Here is an 11,845-nt window from a genome sequence, read left to right on the forward strand (position 1 = left end):
ATCGAAGGGCCTATTTCCCTGTTGTATGACTTTATAATGCGTATGCTTTCCTTTATTGGTCAGAGTATTGAGTACAGGAGTTGGGAGGTCATGTTGCAGCTATACGGGACATTGGTTAGGCCACTGTTGGAATATTGCATGCACTTCTGGTCTCCTTCCTATTGTAAAAATGTTATGATACTTGAAAGGGTTCAGAAAAGATTTACAAGGATGTTGCCAGGTTTGGAAGATTTGAGCTATGGGGAGGCTTGTACAATTACAACATTTAAAAGGCATTTGGATGGGTATGTGAAGAGGAAGGGTTTGGAGGGATATGGGCTGAGTGCTGACAGGTGGGACTAGATTGGGTTGGATATCTGGTCGGCATGGACAAGTTGGACCGAAGGGTCTGTTTCCCTGCTGTACATCACTGAGTGATCTAAACAAATAGTATATCGGGTTTCCTCACTTAAAATTGGAATTGCACTGCTGAAAATCATGATGATAATGAAAAGACTAAGTGAAACATTTTTCCCGATAAAAATCCATGTTAAAACCACAGTTAGGTTATTCTGCAAGAGGATATACTACCTCATTTGCATTAAATGGCTAAATTCCAACACTGATCAATAAAATATCTCAAAATAAATTTTAAAAAGGAAAACATAGCATTTAATATCTCCTGGAGATTCCTCAGGGTGAAACCAGAGAAACCTCTGCCTAGGATCTGCATGGATGGTGGTGGTGGTTAGCCTAAAGATCATGTAAAGTACTGCAGTTAACAATACTAATAAAACCCTCATGAATACTTCCTGTCCTAGTTAGCAATGTAAGAGCAAAATGATGCTAATGGACAAGGACTTTGAGGATTACAATGGCAGATTTACATGAGAAAATAAAATAGGAGAAAGCTAAGTGGAACATCAACTGGAAGCAAGTTAATGAACAGTGGGCAGAAATTTAAGACTGCAAGAAAAAAATGAAGGAGATATTGGGGAAACTCAAAAACAGTTACAACACAACATTGCACCTAATCACCGGTGGATACGGAAGTTAAATTAACTTTTTAAAAACAAGAGTAAGATGAATGAATACCTCCATTAGAGATAAAAACTGAAAAGACAGCAGATGCTGTAAATCAGAGACACAAACAGAAATTGCTGGATAAGTTCAGCAGGTCTGGCAGCATCTCAGAGAGAAATCACAGTTAACATTTCGCGTCGAGTGACCCTTCTTCAGTGCCAGCAATTTCTGCTTTTACCTTCTTGAGTTGCCATGTCACAATGATTCAAATAGTTGTTGATCCCAGTTTGCAAAATTCTAAGCTTCTGTATAGTTATTCTTGGATTATTATCAAGTGTAGGACAGGATCAAATGTGAAACTGATTTAAATACTTCATACAAAAACACAAACTTAAAAATCACACAACACCAGGTTATAGTCCAACAGGTTTAATTGGAAGCACACTAGCTTTCGGAGCGTCGCTCCTTCATCAGGCGGTTGTGGAGCACAACCACCTGATGAAGGAGCTGCACTCCAAACGCTAGTGTGCTTCCAATTAAACCTGTTGGACTATAACCTGGTGTTGTGTGATTTTTAACCTTGTACATCCCAGTCCAACATCGGCATCTCAAATCATTACAAAAATACAGTAATTGGAAATCTCCAAATTAATCTCAATTTCCGCATTGTTACAAAAAATGCAATTCTTGTTTTGGTTTACAACATATCCTTTTGATTAGGACTTTTGTACTTAAAGGACCTTACTTACATATTCTATCATGGTCTTTGTGAAGCCCCTGTATTACAGTTTTTCGAAGAATAATTTCAACATCTGTACCAAATTTAAGTAACTGCAAAGAAAATAAAACATTTAATATGGTAACAATTACTAAATAAATTCTTGATATACTTCATCAAACTAACAATATACTGGATTTAACAGAAACAGATTTCTGATCAATTGTATAGAAAGAGAGTGACTTATATTACTTAGGAAATCACTGGAATCTACTCAGTGCATACTTAAGTGTTCTAACTCAGAACAACTCCATTCATCTACCTTCCCTACATTTGCTCGTCTATTCTGACTCCTGCTGAAACATGACTCTATTTTAAAGTTCTCGTGCTTATTTTTAAAACTAAGTTACAGCCATATCCCTCGCTATTTCTGCAATCTCCTCTAGTCTTACATCCCCCCTCCCACTACACCAAGGACATTCAGGTCCTGGGCCTCTTTCATTGCTAAACCCTACCTACCTGACACCTGGAGGAAGAACACCTTGGGACCCTGCAACCACATGGGATTAATGTGGATTTCACCAGTTTCCTCATTTCCCCTCCCTCCACCTTATCCCAGTCCTTAGCCTCCAACTCGGAACCACCCCCTTGACCCATCCATCTTCCTTCCCATCTATCCGCTCCACCCTCCTCTCCGACCTATCAGCTTCACCTCCCTATTGCCGACTCTGATCTCCAGCATCTGCAGTCCCTACTTTCTCTTTGTCTTATATCCACCCAAGATCTCTATGGTCCTCTAATTCTGGCCTCTTGAATATTCTGCTTTTAGTTGCTCCACCATTGGTAGCTGTATCTTAAGCTGTGACATCTGAAGCTCTGAATTCCGTTTCTAAATATGTCCATTTCTCTATCCTTCTTTCAGATGCTCCTTAAAACCTAACACTTGACCAAAAATTTTTTTCCAAACATTTAGAGTCATACAGCACACAGAGTAAAAGCTTCAGTCCAACTCGGCAAGCCAACTAAGTTTCCCAAACTAAACTAGTGTCGTCTGTTTGCATTCTGCACATATTCCTCAAAAGCCTTCCTATCCACGTACCTGCTCATGTGCCTTTTAAATGCTGTATCTACCATTTCATTCCACTTAAGAACCACCCTCTCTCTTAAAAGGTTGCCGATCAAATTCCTTTCAGAGCTTTGTCTTCGCATCTTTAAATTATGCCCTCTAGGTTTGAACTCTCCGTCCCTATGGAAAAGACATTTGCTATTCACCTTATCATGCTCCCCATGATGTTATAAACCTCTATAATGGTCTACCCTCAACCTCCTATGCTCCAGAGAAAGATGTCCCAGCCCCTTCTTATAACTGAAACTCTCTGTTTCCAACAACATTCTGTAAATCTTTTCTGAACCCTCTCCAATAATATCCTTCCTATAGCAGGGCAACCAGAACTGCACACAGTACTCCAGAAAAGATCTCACCAACATCCTGCGTACAACCTCAATATCCCAGCTCCTATATTCAATGCTCTGAGCAATGAAGCCAAGCATGCTAAACGTCTATTTAACCACCCTGACGTGGGATGCTAAATTCAAAGATTCTGTTCTACAACACTACCCAGGGCCCCACTATTAATTGTACAAGACGTGCCCTTGTTTGCTTTCTAAAATGCAAAAGGGAAGGCTAGAAAATGGGAAGCCTCCAAAAATGAGATAACAAGAGTCCAGAGACAATATATTCCTGTTAGGGTGAAAGGAAAAGCTGGCATGCGTAGAGAATGCTGAATGACTACAGAAATTGAGGTTTTTGTTAAGAAAAAAGAAGGAAGCATATATCAGGTATAGACAGGAGAGATCAAGTGAATCCTTAGAAGTATATAAAGGCAGTAGGAGTACACGTAAGAGGGAACACAGAGGGTAAAAAGAGGACATGAGATAGCTTTAGGGTTTTTATAAATACATTAAGGTCGTAAGGGTAACTCGGGAGAGAATAGGACCTCTCAAATATCAGCAAGCCAGCCAATGTGTGGAGCGGCAGGAGATGGGGGAGGTACTAACTGAGTATTTTGCATCAGGTTTGCAGTGGAAGATATAGAATATGGAGAAATAGATAGTGACATCTTGAAAAAATGTCCATATTACAGAGGTGGTGGTGCTAGATGTCTTGTAATGCATTAAAACGGATCAATCCCCAGGACCTGATCGAGAATTAGAAGCATAGATTTAGGGTGAGAGGGGAAAGATCTAAAAGAGACCTAAGGGGCAACGTTTTCACGCAGAGGGTGGTTCATGTATGGAATGAGCTGGCAGAGGAAGTGGTAGATGCTAGTTCAATTGCAACATTTAAAAGGTATCTGGATGGGTATATGAATAGGAAGGGTTTGAAGGGATATGGGCCGGGTGCTGACAGGCGAGACTAGATTGGGTTAGGATACCTGGTCGGTGTGGACAAGTTGGACTGAAGGGTCTGTTTCCGTGCTGTACATCTCTATGACTCCAAGTGTACCTGAGAACTCTGTGGGAAGCTAGGAAGTTGATTGCTGGGCACCTTGCTGAGATATTTGTATCATCAATAGTTACAGGTGAAGTGCCAGAACTAATTATAATTTAATAATTACTAGTTATTAAATAGTTTGATAACTATTTAAGAAAGGTAGTAAGGAAAAGGCAGGGAACTATAGACTAGTGAGCCTGACATAGGTGTTGAACAAGTTGTTGGAGGGAATCCTAAGGGACAGGATTTACATGTATTTAGAAAGGCAAGGACTGATTAGGGATAGTCAGCATAGCTTTGTTCATGATAGATCATGTCTCACGAACTTGACTGACGTTTTGAAGAAGTGACAAAGAGGATTTATGTGGACAGAGCAGTAATGTGATCTGTATGGACTTCAGTAAGGCGTTTGACAAGGTTCCTCATGGGAGACTGGTTAACAAGTTTAGAGCTCATGGAATACATGGAGAACTGGCCATTTGGATATAGAACTGGCTTGAAGGCCTGTGACCGGTGGTGTACCACAAGGATCGGTGCTGGGTCCACTGCTTTTCATCATTTATATAAATGATTTGTTTGAGAACATAGGAGGTATAGTCAGTAAGTTTGCAGATGACACCAAAATTGGAGATGTAATGGACAGCAAAAACGGTTACTTAGAGTAAAATGGGCTCTTGATCAGATGGGTCAATGGGCTGAGGAGTGGCAGATGGAGCTTAATTTAGGTAAATGCGAGATGCTGCATTTTGGGAAAGCAAACCTTAGCAGGATTTATACACTTAATGGTATGTTTCTGGGAGTGTTCCTGAACAGAAACCTTGGAGTGCAGGTTCATAGCTCCTTGAAAGAAGAGTCGCACGTAGATAGAATAGTGAAGGCGGCATTTGATATGCTTTCCTTTATTGGTCAGAGCATTGAGTATAGGAGTTAGGAGGTCATGTAGCGGCTATACAGGACATTGGTTAGGCTGCTTTTGGAATATTGTGTGTAATTCTGGTCTCCTTCCAATTGGAAGGATGTTGTAAAACTTGAAAGGGTTCAGAAAATATTTGCAAGAATGTTGCCAGGGTTAGAGGATTTGAGCTAAAGGAAAAGGTGGAATAGGATGGGGCTGTTTTCCCTGAAGCCTTGGAGGCTGACAGGTGACCTTATAGAGGTTTATAAAATCATGAGGGGCATGAATAGGATAAATAGACAAAGCATTTTCCCTGGATTTGGGGAGTCCAGAGTTCGAGGGGATAGGTTCAGGGTTAGAGGGGAAAGACATAATAGGGACCTAAGGGGTAACTTTTTCAAGCAGAGGTTGGTGTGTGTTTGGAATGAGCTGCCAGAGGAAGTGGTGGAGGCTGGTTCAATAACAGCATTTAAAAGGCACCTGGATGGGTATATGAATAGGAAGGGTTTAAAGGGGCATGGGCCAAGTGCTGGCAAATTAGGTCAGGATATTTGGGTGGCATAGACCAGTTGGTCTGTTTCCATGCTGTATATCTCTATGACCCACATTTATCCAAATTAAACTCCGTCTGCCACTCCTCAGCTCGTTGGCCCAATTGATCAAGATCTCTTTGTAAATGTACATAACCTTCTTTACTGTCTAACTGACCATCAATCTTGGTATCATCCACAAACTTAGTGACTATACTTTCTCAATTCTCATACTTTATTTATCGTGTTCTTGTGAAGTTTTATCACATTAGAAATGCAAGCTCTTGTTACGTAATTTTGTTGAGAGAAAGACTAGACTAGCAGCTTAACAGCCTGGCATTTAGAAGTTTCAGGCAGTATAGAGATTGTAGAAGTTGAGGAGTAGCTTTACTGGTTAGGTAGAATATCACATGTTCTGAGGGAGTGCTCATCCAGTGAGGCCATATGGGTGGGGCTCAGGAATAGGAGGAGTGCAATCATTTTGATGTGATTGTACCACAGGTGCCCCAACAGCCAATGGGTGATAGTTCTTTGAAACAATATGTAAATACTCCAACTAGAGAAAGGGCCATACAAGGCATTCAGCTGGCCAGGTAATCGAATTTTCAGTGGGGCAGCATTTCAGGAATAATGACCATAATTAAGTAAATTTTAAGTTACTGATGGATAAGATTAGTCCTCAGGTGATAGCACTAAAGGCTAACCACCAAAGATAGGCAGGAACAGGGGCAGTTATTGGAGGGTAAATCCACATCTGACATGTAGGAATCTTTTAAAGACCAGTTGATTAAAGTTCAGGACTATCACATTACTGTGAAAATGAGGATAAACATGGCAAAATTCAGGAACCTTAGATGATAAGAGAAATTGAGAGCTTAATCAACAAGAAAAAGGAGGCATACATAAGGTTTAGGAAACTGAAGACAGAACACAAACACAGTTGCAAAGAACTTAAGTAAGCAATTACAAAGGCTAAAACGTATCATGAAATACTTCTGGCAAATAGGATTAAGGAAAATCCCAAACATAAGTAGCAAGAGGATAGCTATAGAAAGAAGAGATCCACTCAATGACGGAGGAAGGGAGTGAGATCTTTAATGAAAACTTTACAACAAAGGTGCAGGACATGATGGATGGTGAGTTTCAGGAGGGGCATGTTTATATTCTATGGCATGCCAATATTTAAAATACAGAAATTATTTGAAAAGCTCAGCAGGTCTGGCAGCATCTGTCAAGAGAAATCAGTTAACATTTCAGGCCCAGTGAGCATTCAGTTCTCAGGAAGGTCACTGGACCTGAAGTGTTAACTCTGATTCCTCTTCACAGATGTTGCCAGACCTTTGAGCGTTTTCAGCAATTTCTGTTTTTGTTTCTAATCTACAGTTCTTTCAGTTTTTAATATTAAAAAAAGATGTTGGGGCATTTTGAAAAGGAGTAAGGTATACACGATCCCAGGACCAGAATGCTGAGGGAGGGAGGTGAGGAAATTGCTGGGGCTTTGCATGAAATCTTTGTATCCTCTTTAGTCACGGAAGACACTCCACAGGACTGAATAAGAGCCAATGTTGTTCCTTTGTTTAAAGAGGACCGAAGGGATAATCTGGGACAATACCAGTGGTAAGGAAATTATTGGAGAAGTTTCTCAAGAACAGGATTTATTCACATTTGGAAAAACATCGATTTATTACCAATAGGTAGCAGGACTTCGAGCAGGGATAACAAACTTGATTGAGTTTTTCGAGGAAGTGACAAAGGTAATTAATGAGGGCAGGACAGTAGACATGGACTTTAACATACAAAAGAACAATTTTTATTGGTGTAAGTAATCACAAATGACATTGTGTTAACACTGTATCAACATCTTTACTCCAAGCCCTCTAAATGATTCCCCCCCCCCCCCAACCATAGCATAAATCCTGCTCTGTCCACACTTCACTTCAACTCTGACGAAGTGTCATCTAGACTCAAAATGTAGCTTGCTCTCTCTCCATGGATGCTGTCTGATTTCAGCGTCTGCAGTAATTTGTTAGTTTTGCGGCCAATACCAATGACAGAATTTGATCATAAATCCCTTGGGCCTTATAAAACAAAACTTATGCACACACTCTAAATAAATATAAAGGTAACACAGCCACATTTCTATGTAATTCAACACTGAGCTCATGATGAACACAATCTTTAATCAGGGAGGAGAAAGTGAGGACTGCAGGTGCTGGAGATCAGAGATGAAAATGTGTTGCTGGAAAAGCGCAGCAGGTCAGGCAGCATCCAAGGAGCAGGAGAATCGACGTTTCGGGCATAAACCCTTCTTCAGGAATGGAGGCCTGATTCCTGAAGAAGGGCTCATGCCCAAAACGTCGATTCTCCTGCTCCTTGGATGCTGCCTGACCTGCTGCGCTTTCCCAGCAACACAATCTTTAATCAGCATAGTACGAGATACAGTCTTCTAAAGATTTCCATTAACAGACCTCAACTATTTTCTCTGGAGACGACTCAGTAAGATTGTTCCGGAATTCAGCATTAATATTCTGTCTTGCAGCTAAGCAGTAGGACACAAAGTTAGTTTCAATTCATTATCAAACATCAAACATGAATATGCCATAAATTCAAATCTCATGTGTAAAATAATAATTCAGGCTTAAGCAATTTTCCTAAGAAACATCACAAGTTTTCTAACATGAAATGTTGACTAAAGACATTCTGCATTACCAAACAATGAAACAACCACAAATCAGAAAAATGCAATTTAACAAATATGATTATGAACAAAATATAATGAAAATTCTTTTACTAGTGAAATAAAAATTGACCTTCCATTTCCTATGTGTATACAGTAACATAAATCAGCATATAATTTGGAATCCCTCACTTTTAGCCGTTAGCCAGAGACTATTTCCCAGGGCAGAAATGACTAACACGAGGGGTCATGGTTTTAAGCTGGTTGGAGGAAAGTATAGAGGTGATGTCAGAGGCGGGTTCTTTACACAGAGAGTTGTGAGAGCATGGAATGCGTTGCCAGCAGCAGTTATGGAGGTAGGGTCATTGGGGACATTTAAGAGACTCCTGGACATGCATATGGTCACAGAAATTTGAGGGTGCATACATGAGGATCAGTGGTCGGCACAACATCGTGGGCTGAAGGGCCTATTCTGTGTTCTATGTTTTATTATATGCATCAGGTTAAAACAATCAGTGTCAAAGGATGAAGGCGTGCACAGTACAAGCCTTCTTGGATTGACAGGTTGATTCAAGTTATTCAAACTAGGCTTTCCTTCTGGTCGGCATGGATGAGTTGGACTGAAGGGTCTGTTTCCAGGCTGTGTGACTCTATGACTTGTGATGGAGAAAAATCTACAGGTCTGACGCATCTATGGAGAGATAAGCAATTAGTATTTCTTATCCAATGTTCTACAGATGAGTTTTGCTGAGTTTTTTTTGGCATTTTATTTTTATTTTTCTTTGATTCATTTTATATGGTTAACAATACATGCAGAATGACAATATACACATTCTTCAAGTTCTATACGCTGTTTACTAATGCACAATTCAACCATTTAACATGTAGTTTTTTGTTTCCTTTGATATAATTAAGTAAATCTTTAAAGAATTGGAGGTCTGGCTAAGCTCTGAGTCCTTGCTCTGAGTTCTTGATAATTTTAAATATCCTGAGTCTCTCCAGAGCTTTTATTGTATTTTCAGTTGGGTTCCCAGGAGAGCCATGAGATTAATGATCGCTTAAATTCCGTCATAAATTATTGTCTGTAACTTGCATGCCAACCTTGTATTGCAAGAAGTCAAAGTCACAAAATTGCAACATCTGGAAGAATTTATTCTCCGTTACTTATCCAGCAACAATTTAAAGAATAAAATAAAATTAGTTTGAATGCAAGGATATAAAAAGCATAAAAATATAAAGAAATGTGGATATGGTAAATCAGTGTTATGACATGGAGGTGAATCCCTCTGTTAACTAAACCAATCACCCAGAAAAATCTCATCTCGCAATCTGTTAAAATATGAGTGACAGAGAGGTCCTAAATTCCACTATTTAAAGAAAATAACATCAAATCATTTACTCTCTCTAAACATGAACATTAAACAAAAACTATTCACAAATCTAAGCCTCCCTATCTCTTAATTGCTTATTATTTGGCTCTAACTCTATAAAAATAATATGTTCCAATAAGACACTTATTAAAATTACATTAATGATCTTAAAAACAGTCTCAGTCTTCTTCTGTGCCTTCACTCTTCCGGCTGCTGATCTCTCTGGGTCATCATCTTTCTTTTTAGTGTGAGTATGTTTTACATAAAAAGATACCTTTGATAGAGTGTTTTCTAGTTTCTTTGAGAGCAAGACGCTATATTGGCAGTTAGCTTTCCAGCAGTTTCTCTCATTGGTCAGGGAGCAACTGCCAATTTTAAAACGTTCGCATTCTTACACCCCCAACATCGGATCATCTCATTAGTTTGATGTTGACAAAACAGTAAATTCAAACTAGATTGGGTTTTAATATTCTGGGGCACAATTTAAGTTGACTGATTAAATTCAAATTGTTCTCAAAACAGCAACCAAAACTCAGATATCCATTTCACAGCCAAATGCTACATATTTTCAATTTTCCAGTACACTCTGGGACTGCCATCAAGTCGTATACACAGGTGCTTATAATATTTCAGTTCAGAAGAGCATTCTCTCTCTCATATAGTTACAGGATACACCTTCAACTTTATAACAAAAATAGAATAGATACAGCAGGTCTGGCAGTATCTGTGGTTAGAAATCAGAGTTAATTTTTTGTGTCACGAGACCCTTCCTCAGAACTTTGATTTCTGCCCACAGATGGTACCAGACCTATTGAGCTTTTCCAGCAATTTCCATTTTTGACATCAAAAGCATCATACAGGATGCTAATCTTCTCTTCCTGATTATTTTATTTGATATATTTCAATTTAAATTTTGTTCATTGTATTAGATAAAAGATTCAAGAATCAAAGTCTTGCACAGGAAAAGTGCCTAGTTTCTCAATCTTTCAATAACCACGTTGTCCTGAATAACTTGAATCAATCTGTCAATCCAAGAAGGTCTTGTATTGTGCATCTCTTTATTTCCTTGATACTTACTGTCAAGATTCTTTTATCATGTGCATAAGGTTAAAAGTCTGAATTATACGCCAATTTTGTTACTGGGAAATGGAACACCAACTTTTATTGTGCTAATAAAGGAATTTTCATTGTATTTTGTACATAATTGTATTTGTTAAATTGCATTTTCCTAATTTGTGTTTGTTTCATTATGTTTGATAATGCAGAATGTCTTTAGACGATATTTCAAACTTTAGGTTCTTAATGAGTATTTTGCATTGGTATTCACTGAGGAGAAGAGCAAAGATGATTAGATTAAGGAGGTATATGCTGATATTCTAGGCCATGTCAATGTTAAGGAGGAAGAGATATTGTGTGTCTTGAAAATCATTGAGGTAGATAATTGCCCCTGACCTGATAGGATTTATCCCAGAATACTGAGGGAGACAAGCCCGAAAACCGCTAGGCCTTGACTGAGGTCTTAATACCCTCTTGAGCGATCGTGACATTCCAGAAGAGTGGAGAATATCCAATGTTTTCTTTAAAGTCGAGGAATAGAGATAATAATAAATTATAACCCAGTGGTCCTGACAGCAATGGCAGGAAAATTGATGGAGAAGATCTGAGAGACAGGATTCACTTAATTTGGAAATGAAATAACTTATTAGGGAGTGTTGGCATGGTTTTGTATCAATAGACAATAGATGCAGGAGTAGGCCATTCTGCCCTTTGAGCCTGCACCACCATTCAATACGATCATGGCTAATCATCCTTAATCAGTATCGTGTTCCTGCCTTATCTCCATAGCCCTTGATTCCACAATCCTCGAGAGCTCTATCCAACTCTTTCTTAAATGAATCCAGAGACTGGGCCTCCACTGCCCTCTGGGGAAGAGCATTCCACACAGCCACCACTCTCTGGGTGAAGACGTTTCTCCTCATGTCTGTCCTAAATGGTCTACCCCGTATTTTTAAGGTGTGTCCTCTGATTTGGCACTCACCCATCAGCGGAAACATGTTTCCTGCCTCCAGAGTGTCCAATCCTTTAATAATCTTATATGTCTCAATCAGATCCCCTCTCAGTCTTCTAAACTCAAGTGTATACAAGCCCAGTCGCTCCAG

The 11,845-nt window shown here is 39.3% G+C and overlaps 1 protein-coding gene across 2 annotated transcripts in view; it reads right to left on the minus strand.

Moving 5' to 3' along the window:
- lyrm7 (LYR motif containing 7) overlaps positions 1 to 11,845 on the minus strand; it is a 40,693-nt gene that overhangs the window by 13,751 nt on the left and 15,097 nt on the right. For both annotated transcript variants that reach the window (XM_043714296.1, XM_043714306.1), the window contains exons 3-4: positions 8,108 to 8,178; positions 1,752 to 1,833 (exon numbers count right to left, since the gene is read on the minus strand). In XM_043714296.1, coding sequence (XP_043570231.1) covers positions 1,752 to 1,833; positions 8,108 to 8,178 — 153 coding nt within the window. The remainder of the gene's footprint in view (positions 1 to 1,751; positions 1,834 to 8,107; positions 8,179 to 11,845) is intronic.

The sequence above is a fragment of the Chiloscyllium plagiosum genome, chromosome 2 (genome assembly GCF_004010195.1).
Source record: "Chiloscyllium plagiosum isolate BGI_BamShark_2017 chromosome 2, ASM401019v2, whole genome shotgun sequence".
Taxonomy (NCBI): Eukaryota; Metazoa; Chordata; class Chondrichthyes; order Orectolobiformes; family Hemiscylliidae; genus Chiloscyllium; species Chiloscyllium plagiosum.